Below are 16,615 nucleotides of genomic sequence, written 5' to 3'. Positions count from 1 at the left end.
TGTGTAATTTTTGTTTGTTATTTGTTTGAGTTGTCTTCTATTTGATAAACCCTATGTTTGTAACATTTACCCATACAGCAGCATTCATATCAAAACATCAACTTGAGCTTGAACTTCAAGGTGTGGAGAGCACCAATCTATGTAAGGCCTCAGAGGTGTGGTAAATAATTAAAGGTACACGTGTACTTACTGTCTCTAACTCTTGATTCTTGTTATGGAAATGTGAATTTTCATGGCGGAGTTCTCTCAACTCATTCTGAAACATACAAGAAACCTGATATAGATTTTCATTTCTAGAATGATCAGTGATCTTAAATAGTTTATTTCTTCATTTCTAGAAACTCAATAAAAGTAAAATATAGTTGAGAGTAATTAGATACAAATGTATTACCTTGAGAGCTTGAATGGTGTCATCAAATTCTTCTCTTTCACGTTTCATATCCTTTGATTTACCATCTGCCATCTGCAAAATAAGAAGAAGAAAAAATGAATTATTTGAAAATGTTCTATGAAAAATAAAGGTGCTTGATTATTTATCAAGAACAGGTGTGTCAGGAACATCAAGGCTTCAGGATTTTTTCATCCCAAAATGTAGAATGACAATATTCAACATTGTGCAACTTTGTACCCTGTAGACTTTACATCATAATCTAATAAAGAAACCTGATTCCAACTTTTGATGTAAAAGGAATTTCAATTTTTTTTTTAAATACCCTGTAATCGCATGTTTTCAATTTAGTAATGTGACGACATCAAACACTTTTAATTGTTTAATCCCACCAGTTGCAAGAGTCAAATTTAAAACAAATCTTTAGGGCAGTAAAATCACATCCTGTAATATAGATTGTTCAGGTGTCAGTTTCATGTAACTCCAGTGTCAGCAATGAAAAGTTAAATTTCAAAATCAGGTGTCGGTAAAGCCAGGTTTTATTCTATATATTTGTTACAGTATTATATATACCGGGATACATAGGAATGATCAGTCTTGAACTGAAAATTACATCACTCCACACGACAAACAGTTAGGGTCGACGTCCATCACCATTAGTAAGGAGTCGGCTCATATATTCACTTTATTAATCACTTCATATAAGCACACTGGAAGCTATTATCAGCATCAAATTGTAATGACAATTAATATCATACATTGTTCATAAAAAAACACTCATTGTACACATCAGATTTATGAATAAAGCAGGTAAAGCAAAACTAGTTCTTCTCATTTACCTAGAGTACAAATTAAAAAAAAATCAAAATTTCTCCCTTTTTAAGTGTTGAATACAGGTTTAGCAAAATGACATGTGGACAATAATAATAAAAATATCTGATATATTCAGATACTAGAAGTATCTCTATACTTTCCAATAATTTAACCCTTCATAACTGTTTTAAGAGGAATTCTAAAAAGAGAACCTGCTTTAATTTAACAGACAATATATATACATGTATAAGATTGGTCAACATTGGTGAATATGAAATATAACAAGCTGATTATTGCAGGACATTCACATCACAAGGTGGCGCCTTAATGATCAACAGTTAAATACATCAGGTACATGTATATATAAAATATATTTAATGATATAATCAAACCATTTGTTCCCCAAGACTACATACTTACAGACTTACTTGGATCAGGTTTCTGAACACACTACCATACAAAAATTCGCAATCAAAATACATATCACATCCATCAATTAATTTAACTCCAAGTAAAATTGTTAAAAGACATTTCCCATAATCAAAATCAACCCCAAAATAAAACCTCAAAATCTAAGTTATTTACCACATCTTGGATCAACTGCACATAAAGAAAAACGTGTGTTAAAATACAAATAAAATAAACTCAAAACTCTTTTCTGACATTTAGTTTACCATTTAGTAAACCATTGAAATTTGAGAAATTGTAATCTCAATTTTAAATTTGTGAAGACAAAGTCTGTAATGTTCAAAATAAACTGAAACAATCAAGAAAACAACACATCGAAATAGGAAATCTGAAAAAAGAAGAAACTGATTGGTTCCATGCTGTTAGTCACTAATGGCAAAATCTGAGCAAACTTGGACAAGGGGAGATAAGCAGTGATAAAATCTAAAAATTATTTGGGATGTTCTTTCCATATCTAAAGTGATATTGATTTCTAGACCCCTGATTGATAACAATTTTACAAATATTTGAGCAAATGAAAGCTCTGGCCTATCAAACATTCCTGTTATAATAATATCAATTTGTATTGATGTCTTTAGATCTGGAGTTTCACTGGAGAAATTAACTTAACAATTACATCCTATCACTAGGTGAGAAGGAAATTCCAACTAGCTTCAGCTAGTAAGTTGACCTATGATCTTTTACACTACTCTCTTCTTCACATAGTCTTTGCCCCAAAGGACCACCACAACCAAGGTTCTATATGACTCCAAGGAAGCCCAGCTCTTAATGAGTGGAAAATGGCATCAAACCTGTAAAAAAATGTCCTGGGGCTCATATACTAGTGACTTCTCGCTTTCTTATGTCTACATCCAACCACTCGGAAAAAAGGAATTTCCCACCAGCCTCAGAGCTAGTAAGATGACCTTACAGTTTAATGAGGGAAGGAAAGGCTAGGGGTTGGGTCTGTAGGAGTCGAGGAGATGGTGGAAGAGTTTAGGTGGTCAGGGTTCAGATGCCCGGGAAGAGGGGTCAGGGAATGTTGTGGGACACCAAAGTACGATTTACTTCTCAGAATGAAATCAGAGATGTGGGAAATCTCAGTGAGCACTAATACCCTGGGAGAGGACATTTTCTTAATTTCAAAATTACAGAACCATCAAATCCAAACAATTAACGTGCAACCCAAAATAAAAACTTGCCATTTTGTTGTAATATTCCATGGATAGAACACGCTGGATAGGAAATAAAATATGATAACTACAAAACCCATATTACAAATGGTGATTAATGTTACATCTTTAAATTTCATACCCTTTTTTTCTCTCACTTAGCTCTAGGTTTAATTTGTACATAATTAAACCTTATTTTCAATGGGTTTACCAAAGTTTGAAACAAGGATGAAAGTTTTGCAGAAGCAATTTTCTATGTTAATCTGATTTTCAATGTATTCATTTTTCATATTTTGATTTTTCCTCGAACACAGAGAAAAAAAGAAAGCTTAAATACAACAACAAACTTTCACAGTATTGATTAAAAGGAAAGAACTTTGTTACAAAGTATTTTATCAATCTGATTAATAATTTCTGTATAAAATAATTCCATAGATGTCCACCCAAATGTAATATACTCAACAGCCATTGAATTTTACCTAGGACATTGAGAACAATTCAAATCTATATACAAGAATATGTAGATCGTTAACACCGCGTGACAATGTACTGGTGATGTAATGATGTTTACCTTGCTGACAATGTACTGGTGATGTAATGATGTTTACCTTGCTGACAATGTACTGGTGATGTAATGGTGTTTACCTTGCTGACAATGTACTGGTGATGTAATGGTGTTTACCTTGCTGACAATGTACTGGTGATGTAAGAATGTTTACCTTGCTAAGTCTCTCTACCTCCATCCTCAGTCGTTCCTTCTCTTGGTTGGCGAAGTCCTGTTGCTGTGATGACATTTTTTTGCTGTTTTCCAGCGTGCTGATCTGTTCCAGGGCTCGCTCATAGTAGGCTTTTACTGATGCCAGGTCTGATGTAATCTCCTGGTTCACCTAGGGGACAACATTGTCATAGATATCAAACAGTTCAAGGTAATCAGAAAATGTAATTTGAATTCCAGAAAACCCCTAAATGAATATCTCTGGTTATGTTTTTTAGATATTTATATTTTACTTGTTATCATTTTGACCAGAATCAATGTTTTTGTCCACCATTTATGTTCTTCACTCATTTGCACCAAACAAACTGTCAAATAATGACGTCTCAAAGTTAATGGTTTACCTGTTAGGTTGTAGAGTTAATGATTTACCTGTAAGGTTGTAGAGTTAATGATTTACCTGTTAGGTTGTACAGTTAATGATTTACCTGTTAGGTTGTACAGTTAATGATTTACTTGTTAGGTTGTACAGTAAATGATTTACCAGTTAGGTTGTACAGTTAATGATTTACTTGTTATGTTGTAGAGTTAATGGTTTACCCGTTAGGTTGTACAGTAAATGGTTTACCTGTTAGGTTGTACAGCTAATGATTTACCTGTTAGGTTGTAGAGTTAATGATTTACCAGTAAGGTTGTACAGTTAATGATTTACCTGTTAGGTTGTACAGTAAATGATTTACCTGTTAGGTTGTACAGTTAATGATTTACCTGTAAGGTTGTACAGTTAATGATTTACCTGTTAGGTTGTACAGTTAATGTTTTACCAGTTAGGTTGTACAGTAAATGGTTTACCTGTTAGGTTGTACAGTTAATGATTTACCTGTTAGGTTGTAGAGTTAATGATTTACCTGTTAGGTTGTACAGTTAATGATTTACCTGTTAGGTTGTACAGCTAATGATTTACCTGTTAGGTTGTACAGTTAATGATTTACCAGTTAGGTTGTACAGTAAATGGTTTACCTGTTAGGTTGTAGAGTTAATGATTTACCTGTAAGGTTGTAGAGTTAATGATTTACCTGTAAGGTTGTACAGTAAATGATTTACTTGTTAGGTTGTACAGTTAATGATTTACCTGTAAGGTTGTAGAGTTAATAATTTACCTGTTAGGTTGTAGAGTTAATGATTTACCTGTAAGGTTGTACAGTAAATGGTTTACCAGTTAGGTTGTACAGTTAATGATTTACATGTAAGGTTGTACAGTAAATGATTTACCTGTTAGGTTGTACAGTTAATGATTTACTTGTTAGGTTGTACAGTTAATGATTTACCTGTAAGGTTGTAGAGTTAATAATTTACCTGTTAGGTTGTAGAGTTAATGATTTACCTGTAAGGTTGTACAGTTCATGGATTACCTGTTAGGTTGTACAGTTAATGATTTACCTGTAAGGTTGTACAGTAAATGATTTACCTGTTAGGTTGTACATTTAATGATTTACCTGTAAGGTTGTAGAGTTAATGATTTACCTGTAAGGTTGTAGAGTTAATGATTTACCTGTAAGGTTGTACAGTTCATGGATTACCTGTTAGGTTGTACAGTTAATGATTTACCTGTTTCATGTCTTGCAGATTTTCATCCAAAGCATTTTTCTCCATATCCTTTTTCTTCACTGTTTTCTTAACCCTGTCCACCTCATCCTGAAGGTCGTTCATCTGTTCCTGCATTACACCATTGGCCTGGAACCATTTAACTTTTAAGTTAGTTTTTTTATATACTGAAGTGTGATTCAAACCATGATTTACCTCAAAATAGAAAAAACTACATACGAGTACAATATAGGACCAGGTGTTGGGGAAGGAGAAGCATCTTCTGCTTCATTGATGAGTCCAATCAAGTAAATTAAGTCAAATTCAATTAATGTAACATTCTTAAATGAAGAAATTGGGTAATGATAGCAGAACCACCAGGCATTACACCGAAAATTGAGTACATCAAACTTGATATTGCACAAGGAGACAGAACATTTTCCAATGAGATCATTATATCAACGATTAAACTTTTCCATGGTCTTCATCAACCTGCCTCTCTCAAAACCATATGTAGGAATTAGGTTTCTGTGTTAGGAGTACATCTCATTCAGGGAAATTAATATCTAGAACATGTCCTTTAATATCAAATCAACGTTTCCATGGTAGACAGTGCTCCTGATCCATCGGTGGTGACCCCAGGCAATGATGACTTACAATATAAAGGAGATACTGACCCGATCCAGCTGATCTTTGTTGATGAGGAGTTGTTGGAATTTGTTGTTGAGGTCCATCTTTTCTTGGAAAGAGTCTGTCTTTTTCCACAGTGGCACTGGAGGCCTTGGCCTGCATATCTGTAGCTTTCGACTTGTGATTGTTCAACTTCTTTGCCAGAGATTGCTTCTCCTGCAGGAAGTGTATATATATAGAGACAGACATCAAAATGTTTTCATTCATTCAATTAATTTTGTCAGTCAAAAGTTAAAGATAAATTCATTTAAATGTTTAAGCTGTTGGACTTTCTTTAGCCTGATATTTTACATCAACAATGTTCCTCAAAGAGGCAGAAGAGATTGGAGAATAAACCAGAAAATTTCCTGCGACAATAATTCTCCTATAGAATATCAGAATACCTCTATATAATATTGTTTACATCTATCTGATGTTATACAATGTACATGTGTACTTACATCTGCTATTGATTTCCAGGAAGAAGCAAGTTTCTCATTTTCCTCTTTCATTGAGTTGGTCAGTGCTCTGAGTTCGGACAACTGACCCGTTAGCTCAGCTAGTTTCCTTGTGAGATCAGCATTTTCCTATTAAATGTAAACAATTTCAAATACAAGCATTACCCGATATTTCTGTTCTCAAAAATGTTGAAAATCAGTTTTTCTTCCATTAAGACCTCTTATTATCTTTGACTGAGTACACAATATATTGAACACTATTGACTGCAATACTGTATATCAAACAATTTGAAACAGCTGATAATTCTAGTTTAATTTATAATGCATATTCACTGGAGCTATAAATAGGATAATTAATTTATGCCCAATGGAATTTAAAAATGATTGACATTCTCAAAAAACTACCCATAATAAAAAAAATGTCATTCTTTGTCACTTTCAAATTGGCATAAACAATTCAATACAAAGTTGATGTTGACGGTGAGGTCATTGCACAATTTTCAGTTAGAAAACAAATCTTATCCAATTATAAATGTGAATTTACACCAGTCTTAAATTCTGCTGTAATAATTACCTCTAGAAAAATATAAATATATATACACTGTATATTTATCCTTTATCTATACCTCTTTGAGTCTGAGAATGTCCATCCTTAGATTTTTATTGTCCGCCTCTAGTGGTTCAAACCTCTCCTTGGCTAACCTCATGCTCTCCTTAGAAATATTTAATTCTCGTGAAAGCGTTCCTTTATCCTTCAGAAAATAAATGTTGTACAGATGTTAATGTACATGGATTTTTATATGATTCCTATCAAATATAACACTTATATATTCCCCATATTTACATGTCACCATATTTACATTTCACATAACCACATGTCACAATATTCATACATCATTATTTCCACATGTCACCATCTCCACATCTCACTATCTTCACATTTCATACTTTCACATTTCACACTTTCACATTTCACACCTTCACAAGCTACCAATATTCACTTGTTATCATCTTCACATGTCACCATATCCACATGGTATTATTTCCACATGTCACCATCTCCACATCTCACCATCTTCACATTTCATACTTTCACATTTCACACTTTCATATTTCACATTTCACATCTTCACATGTCACACATTCATATATTCACCTGTCACCATATTCATACATGTAGACTTTTAGAAGAAATGAAAACTTTTGTTACATAGAGGGTAAAAGGGCCGTACCTGTTGGAGTTTCTGGTTTTCAGACTCCAACATTGTCAGTGCTTTTGTAGACTGGTCAAGAAGGTTTATTCTCTTCTGGTTGTCCGTCTCGGCCACCATGTGCTGGGCTTGTAATGACCGCAGGGCAAAATCTAACTTGTCTATTCTGTAACAGAATAAAACACATCTATTTACAAAAAAAAAGTTTCTCAATAATGTTAGTCTTTAAAAACTTCACGAAAACCTTAATACTTAAACATATAAACCTTAATAAAATGTACAGTTTTTAGTAAGATGTGGTCGGAACTTTGTAAAGATAAAACAGAAAAGACAAGTTAATTTTGCTATCATATATGATCGCTTTATATACTAATCTATATACGGGTCTGATCCAGAAGGTCATATATCAGTCCTTTGGACCAGGTGAGCTTAAAGACATAGTGATGCAATATACTTATTAGATTGTTGGGTTTCTTGATTCATAAAAAGCCACAGTCATTTTGAGGTGGGGATTCATTATACTTGTCGTAGCTGGTGGCTACATCACTGAGGTATACCAGTATATCTTGCCCAAAGTCTCAACCACAGCAGCACAGATTGGACTAAGATTCTCATCATCCACGAGAAACACAAACCAATTTGAGTATCTCCACCTGAAATTGTGTTTTCTGATGTTCTACCAGGTTAACTATCTGAATGCCCTTTTGATACAAGGGAGACATGTATGGATATTAAAATGTCCCCAATAACAGGATAGGGAGAACAGAGAAACACTTTTGTTTGGAACCATTTTGTAATTATCTTACCTGTCCTGCATTTCTTGTCGGAGTCTTATGTTTTCCATCTTGAGTATATCTTTATCTTGTTCTGCCTCTTCTAACATTCTTATTTTCTTTCTATATTCCATTTCTTTAAATTTAAGGTCCTCTACTAAAATTGTGTTTCCTTTGGCTGAGTTCTCTATCTTCCCTAGTCTTTCACTTTGGAGCTGAAAAAAAATATCATAAATCAAAATCTTTTGAAGGAACAATAACTTAATTAGCATCACCTTGTATTCATATCATTGAATAATCTACAAAATAAATTAACCCAGTGAGAAAAATTGAACATTTGAAATGGCTTTAGAGAGAAGATGTGTGGTAAAAATTAACATTGTCTCCAAAACAAATATATGTATACAGTATAATGATTTATTTGACAAAAGAGGGGTATAGTGTCACCTGTATAAGTTATACAGTGAATTACTGATAATTTGGTTTAGTGTTGATGGAAGGGTTAAGAAGTAACTATGCAGAATTTAAATGTAACAATTTAGATTGAAATTGAAGGTGATCAAAATAGTGAGAATTGAGAGGTATGTTGTTATTAATACCTGTAAGACAGTATGACTACAAAAACACCTGTATACTCTCATATCAAAACTATAATACTGTATTCATCCATAAATAAGCTCCTTCCAACAAATAAGCACCTTTCTTTATTTTTGAAGAATTATTAATTTTCAAATAGTAAGCTAAAAGTTGTTCACAAATAAGTCCTCCTCAACTTAAATGCCAAACTTTTACACAAGGGAAGGGGGCTTACTTGAAGAAAAATAGCCAGTGCTCAACTTTTACACTAGGTGAGGGAACTTAAATATTTGAGGATAAATATAGCACTCAATATTTACACTAGAGGAGGAGGCTTATTTGAGGATAGATAATACAGCACTCTGCAGCACTCAATATTTACACTAGAGGAGGGGGCTTATTTGAGGATAGATAATACAGCACTCTGCAGCACTCAATATTTACACTAGAGGAGGGGGCTTATTTGAGGATAGATAATACAGCACTCTGCAGCACTCAATTTTTACACTAGAGGAGGGGGCTTATTTGAAGATAATTATGTAAAATATTGTGGATTTGTTCCTTACCTCCAATGTATCCTGTGCCTCCTTGAGTTTGTGCATCAGTACACATCTTCTGTTCTCACTGTCCTCTAGAGAGTTACTCATCGTCTGAAGGGACCGGTCCAGGTTAGGGTTGTATTGACTAGACAGGTGAGTTAAGTCCTGAGACAGGAACGAGCCGTTCAGCCTGTTCATAGACTGTGACCGCACCATTGGACCTGAACTGAGACGAGGTGTGATTGCCATGTCGTCCCCAGAATTGAATGATCTCTTCATGGAGCTGTTCAACATAGAAATGACACTTGTCTTGTAACTGATTATCATACATGGTGTACACTTTTTTGCTTACAATATCTATTTGATATATTTTAATCAAACAGCCAAGTCGCTGATAGCTGTTAAAATCTTTTATTATAGACTGACCACAAGGCCTTTTTGCGTTTTTCTGCCTGAAGAAGCCCTAGAAGGCAGAAGAACCCAATGGTCAAGATATTGATGTTGACCATTGAATCATTAAATCTTCCTTTCCAAGCATAGCCTCAATAGTGTAATGGAGTTAGCACTTGTGTATATTTCAAAGTTGGGAAATTTGGTCCCAAGGACAGGATACAATAAACAATTTATACTCCTTTCAAATTTAATGCACCTACCACATAATCCAAAATGGCTATATATTTTGATTCCTGACCATGGTCACCCAATCTGTTTGAGTTTGTTTCAAGAGTTTTGGGTCACCTTGTAGTAGCTGGTGGCTACCTCTACCAAATGAGCTATTGCGGCCCCAAATCTTTTTTGGACAGGACAGTTAATGGGTACCTCATTGATGGTTTCTTTTCATCACAAAATGAAGCACTTTTATCTAACATCTTGTTCAAACAGTCAGTATCACATAAGTTGCATTTAGAATTCTACTTAATCTAAGAGTTACATGTTAATCAAATACAGAAGATGTCAATGTACCTGAATCCACTGTCATTGTCCGGGAAGACTGTAATCTTGGCATCCTGCCAGGATCCCCGCATCGGGGAGTGACGGGGAACAATAAGGGGTGTGCTGTTGAAATAGCCCTGCATTTCTCCGTCCGGCTGGTCCCTCACCGGGACAGTGTCTACCTGCTGGTTACAAAACAGACAATGTCAATACATGTATAACTACATAAATCATGTTATGATCACGTGTAATAACAATGTCAATACATGTATAACTACATAAATCATGTTATGATCACGTGTAATAACAATGTCAATACATGTATAACTACATAAATCATGTTATGATCACGTGTAATAACAATGTCAATACATGTATAACTACATAAATCATGTTACGATCACGTGTAATAACAATGTCAATACATGTATAACTACATAAATCATGTTATGATCACGTGTAATAACAATGTCAATACATATATAACTACATAAATCATGTTACGATCACGTGTAATAACAATGTCAATACATGTATAACTACATAAATCATGTTACGATCACGTGTAATAACAATGTCAATACATGTATAACTACATAAATCATGTTATGATCACGTGTAATAACAATGTACTTGAGTTGGCTGTTAATAACTGTTTTAATTGTGACACATGTATAATGAGTGATACCTGCACAAACGAGAAAAAGACATGCAGTCAAATACCATGGTTAAAGATTTCATATGAATCCGAGAAAATCCTGTGTTCACGATTGTTTGAAAAAATATCTGGTTTGGTAATTTTATAAACAGATTCTTAAATAATGATACAACTGTATATAATTTAGTTACTTCTACAAAGTACATGTATATGTAAGGTTTTTTGTTGCACCAATTAATGTTTATATACGATGTTCCGATGACTAGTGTGATACGTTTATATACGATGTTCCGATGACTAGTACGATACGAACTCTATCACTTTCATGAGAAAATAACCAGGGCAGCATGACTGTATACAAAGGCGTAATACAGCATAGCATTGTAACACAACAGCATAGCATTGTAACACAACAGTATAGCATTGTAATACAACAGCATAGCATTATAACACAACAGCATAGCCAAAATCGACATCGATCTTCGAAACTAATGGAATTTTGAAGACAACTTGTATGCATTTTACATCTTTGTGTACTGTTTTGCTACCCTGGCCATTTGTCTGATGAAGATGACAGTCAGTGTACTGTCTGATGAAGGTGACAGTCAGTGTACTGTCTGATGAAGGTGACAGTCAGTGTACTGTCTGATGAAGGTCTGTCTGATGAAGGTGACAGTCAGTGTACTGTCTGATGAAGGTGACAGCCAGTGTACTGTCTGATGAAGGTGACGGCCAGTGTACTGTCTGATGAAGGTGACGGTCAGTGTACCGTCTGATGAAGGTGACGGTCAGTGTACCGTCTGATGAAGGTGACGGTCAGTGTACCGTCTGATGAAGGTGACGGTCAGTGTACTGTCTGATGAAGGTGACGGTCAGTGTACTGTCTGATGAAGGTGACGGTCAGTGTACAGTGTCTGATGAAGGTGACAGTCAGTGTAATGTCTGATGAAGGTGACAGTCAGTGTACTGTCTGATGAAGGTGACGGTCAGTGTACTGTCTGATGAAGGTGACGGTCAGTGTACTGTCTGATGAAGGTGACGGTCAGTGTACTGTCTGATGAAGGTGACGGTCAGTGTACTGTCTGATGAAGGTGACGGTCAGACTGTACTGTCTGATGAAGGTGACAGTCAGTATACTGTCTGATGAAGGTGACAGTCAGTGTACTGTCTGATGAAGGTGACAGTCAGTGTACTGTCTGATGAAGGTGACAGTCAGTGTACTGTCTGATGAAGGTGACAGTCAGTGTACTGTCTGATGAAGGTGACGGTCAGTGTAATGTCTGATGAAGGTGACGGTCAGTGTACCGTCTGATGAAGGTGACGGTCAGTGTACCGTCTGATGAAGGTGACGGTCAGTGTACCGTCTGATGAAGGTGACGGTCAGTGTACCGTCTGATGAAGGTGGCGGTCAGTGTACCGTCTGATGAAGGTGACGGTCAGTGTACGTCTGATGAAGGTGACGGTCAGTGTACCGTCTGGATGAAGGTGACGGTCAGTGTACCGTTGATGAAGGTGACGGTCAGTTGTACCGTCTGATGAAGGTGACGGTCAGTGACCGGTTGTCTGACCTGTGAAGGTGACGGTCAGTGTACCGTCTGATGAAGGTGACGGTCAGTGTACTGTCTGATGAAGGTGACGGTCAGTGTACCGTCTGATGAAGGTGACGGTCAGTGTACCGTCTGATGAAGGTGACGGTCAGTGTACCGTCTGATGAAGGTGACGGTCAGTGTACCGTCTGATGAAGGTGACGGTCAGTGTACCGTCTGATGAAGGTGACGGTCAGTGTACCGTCTGATGAAGGTGACGGTCAGTGTACTGTCTGATGAAGGTGACGGTCAGTGTACTGTCTGATGAAGGTGACAGTCAGTGTAATGTCTGATGAAGGTGACAGCCAGTGTACTGTCTGATGAAGGTGACAGTCAGTGTATACGTACTGTCTGATGAAGGTGACGGTCAGTGTACTGTCTGATGAAGGTGACGGTCAGTGTACTGGATGATGAAGGTGACAGTCAGTGTACTGTCTGATGAAGGTGACAGTCAGTGTACATGCTGTACTAGTCATCAAAATGTCACATATAAATCATATTTTCCAACCTGAAGATAATGTTTAGACTTACTTCTACATAGACCAGACTTACAAAGGAAAGCAGGAATGGCCTGGTCTGATACCATTACCGAACATATTACCAAGTATTAGGTATTTTGTCATCTAGAACAAGGTGTTCTGGTGTAACAATAGATACTACACTCCCTCTTCACCAGTGACTGGGATTAGCTTCCCAGATAAGACGTGAAAAGGTATGGGGGTCACCTGAACCTTACAACATGGTGGGTTTACACCAAGTTCTCTGGTCTCTACCACTTTACAATCGCTTCCACGACACGACAGGAAAAAGTAAGTTATCATTTTTATCCTTTAACTAACCCAGCTTTGGGACCACCACACGTACACTAGCTTGACTCAATAAAGGGGTGGGCTTATGTCAGTATGTACTGAGCTGCAGGATACTTGGTTTGGCCAATTACTATCTATGGGTTTATTGTGGGATAAATACAGTAGATAAGTTTCTATGTAACTTATGTTTGTCCACGTCAGATCACTGTAAAACCAGTAAAGGAAGTCTGTCATGACTTCACTATAATATGAGTTTATTAATTCCAACCTTTCAGACAAACTTCGGCCATTACACTACAAAAATATTATTGTTACAGATCTTGAACAACTTTTTCATTAATATGTATTAAAAGCCTATAGGTGTTGTAGGTATGTTTTAATATGAATTCAATGAGATGTCCTCTATTTATAAACAGATTTAATGGTGGCCGATAATAAATCTAACAGCATTGTGTAATTGTGCAGAGCAGAGAAGGAATTCAAATGAAATTTAAATTAAATCAAATTTTAACATCATGTCTAGCGTATTTTTATAAGGGATTGAATACCTATTTAGCGTAGAGGTTCTGTGTATACAGCATATTACAGACACCTTTCATCTAGTAATAATTCTATAGGGCAAAAGGTGTCCATAAGTCTGGATATGTGCCAACGGCAGGATTAAATTGTTGAGATTGTCAGTTAATTTAAATATAAAGTTGTTAATGGTAAATGATGTCGTGATCTGGAGAATCTTTCAAAGGATGCATGAGTATGTTATTAGATGTGCCACTCCCCGAGTACCAGACCTGTCCTATACATATGTATACATGGACCTACCCTAAGAAGAATTATGTCACTTATAATTATAACACTACATCATAAAATATTCTTTGTGGTTTTTAATTAATTCACTGACAGCTCTATAAGTAATTTCTAAATAAATTTCTATCAAACAATTTCTTAAAAGCAAACTATAGTTAATATGATTTAGAAATGAAATGAAAATTAAATAGAAAACAATGCTATATCAACTTATATCAATCATGCTAGCTGGCCCAGATGGAAGCATGCAATGGGTCTTACTGATAAGGAAACTGGAGTACCCAGGGAAAACCCATGTCGTTTGGCAGGTGACCCCAAACCTTTTCAAAATCGAACCCCGGCTGTCTAGTTGAAAGGCAAGTGTGTTAACACAAATCAAAGTATACAATTTTCACTTGCACCTTTCCAAGGCCTTGAACTCACATCTACATCAACAAATGCCCAATAACCAGACTGGTGTCTCTATAAACTACACATCATTAACATCACCACTATTTCCCCAAAAAAGGAAGCTTCAGAGTCTTCCTTATTAATTTGGATCTTCACACATATCAACATTTTTTTTTTTTTTAAAGTGGAGAGTATAAGGTCATCTTACTAGCTCAGACAAGCGGGAACTTTCCTTTAGCCTAGTGGTACCTAGATAGGATGTCTGCTGGGAGAACAAGAGGTTGTTAGGTCAAGGCCCAGAGTGGTAGGGTATCAAAAAGGGAGATAACTGACTAAGAATCTATACTGTATGAAATAACAATTCTATTGCCTATACTCTGTATGAATATGTTATCAATCCCTAGATGTTTTATTCAACTGTTGTTTATCAAACTCAAAAGTTGATAGATAATTATAGCATAGTTATTAAACTTATTATACTTATATCAAATTCCTACTAGGCAATTCATAGTCGAATTGTTGTATATATATAAGAAGAAACAATAAAAATATGTATACCTGAATGCTTGAGTGAGGACTCAGCACTGTGTTTGTCCCACATACCTGATAATGACCTTGTCGAAATACCCTTACAGGCCAGGTATATTGTTTAAATGTCTGACGGGGTATGAAGCACACAACTAACACACATTTGTTAATTTATATATATATCAGTATCATCTGTATTTCAATTAACAAAATCCATGGTCTGGAGTCATTCGACATGTTACTGTATTACATGGATCATTTTGATAAAACAAACAGCTGAAGAAATAAAATGTAGGCATCAGACATTAATCACAATTTTCCATTTTTTATTCTATAATTAATGAACAAAACACAGCCTGTTTCAATATTTCTGGTGACCTACTCATGCAAGTTAGAACTTGTTGTTGAGCATAAATCATACTGTTGATTTGATTTTAAAATTCATTAAATCCTAACTACCACACCTTATAACATACATAAAGAGTTTTAACAGGAAGTAATCTACTTTCTAAAATCTATTAACACAAATAAAATTTGATTTATTTGGAATCCATTTAAACTTTTATGATCATGTCTAAGTACATCTGAATATAAAAACTCATTTTACATTGATAATGACTATTAAGAATCTATAAGTAATCTTGAATTACCAGTGATTAAATGGCAATGACATCTCACTATCTGTAAAAACATTTCTTCCTGCCAAGACTCTCCGAAACTATTATCAACATTAGACAATGATTGGTGTCCTGATCTGAATTTCAATTAATTCAGTTTGAATTTAATTAAGTTTTAATGATATTTTCCAGTTATGACTGAAAATCTTTTCAGACTATTTAGAGATATCTCAAGTACAAAGCAATATATCACCTTGTAGGTTTTATAACCCACAGCAGTAGCTAGATATATACCACTTTAGGATAAGGTGTTTTATAACACAACAGTACCTAGATATATACCACTTTAGGATGAGGTGTTTTATAAATTTCTCATTTATCTTTGGTATGTATTATAGACAACGGTTTATTGAGCCAGTAAAGCATGATAGAGGTGTAGTAGAATTCTAAAAACATTACTGGAGGATTTCCTGAACTTTTGATATCATATCTCTCAAGCTGAAATTGCTGGAGGATTTTCCTGAACTTTCTCTCTCAAGCTGAAATTGCTGGAGATTTTCCTAAAGTTTAAATATACCCCTTGAGTTCAAATTGTTTAAGACTTTCTTCCTTATTCAATGTTCCCCAATGAATTTACATGGCAGACAAGTGCTTTTGCACTTTTGATATTCCTCAATGAATTCAAAGTGAAGAAGATTTTTCTGAACTTTCAATATTGCCATATGAGCTAATTAAATTGCTTTATACTTTCCTTAACTGAAGATATCTTATACCTGGTTTATCTGATCAGTAACACATTCTCTGGTCTAATAAACCTTTATCTTCTATCAGAATCAGGAGAAGGCTTCCATACATCTACACATAATGACAGTTCATTTCTATTTGAAAAGCAAGGTTACAGACAATATCCACCGATATCTAATAACAAGCCGTCGACATGGAGCAATG

The 16,615-nt window shown here is 35.3% G+C and overlaps 1 protein-coding gene across 1 annotated transcript in view; it reads right to left on the bottom strand.

Annotated features, from left to right (window-relative positions):
- The window catches only part of LOC117334263 (golgin subfamily B member 1-like), a 101,102-nt gene that overhangs the window by 45,761 nt on the left and 38,726 nt on the right, over positions 1 to 16,615 (bottom strand). Inside the window, 14 exon segments of the mRNA XM_033893773.1 lie at positions 191 to 256; positions 392 to 463; positions 1,787 to 1,801; positions 2,851 to 2,883; positions 3,540 to 3,707; positions 5,141 to 5,266; positions 5,794 to 5,862; positions 5,864 to 5,962; positions 6,247 to 6,372; positions 6,870 to 6,995; positions 7,476 to 7,620; positions 8,261 to 8,442; positions 9,370 to 9,625; positions 10,306 to 10,460. Coding sequence (XP_033749664.1) covers positions 191 to 256; positions 392 to 463; positions 1,787 to 1,801; positions 2,851 to 2,883; positions 3,540 to 3,707; positions 5,141 to 5,266; positions 5,794 to 5,862; positions 5,864 to 5,962; positions 6,247 to 6,372; positions 6,870 to 6,995; positions 7,476 to 7,620; positions 8,261 to 8,442; positions 9,370 to 9,625; positions 10,306 to 10,460 — 1,638 coding nt within the window.

The sequence above is a fragment of the Pecten maximus genome, chromosome 9 (genome assembly GCF_902652985.1).
Source record: "Pecten maximus chromosome 9, xPecMax1.1, whole genome shotgun sequence".
Classification (NCBI taxonomy): domain Eukaryota; kingdom Metazoa; phylum Mollusca; class Bivalvia; order Pectinida; family Pectinidae; genus Pecten; species Pecten maximus.
The sequence above is the reverse complement of the archived record's forward strand: the minus strand, read 5'-3'. Positions and strand labels throughout refer to the sequence as shown.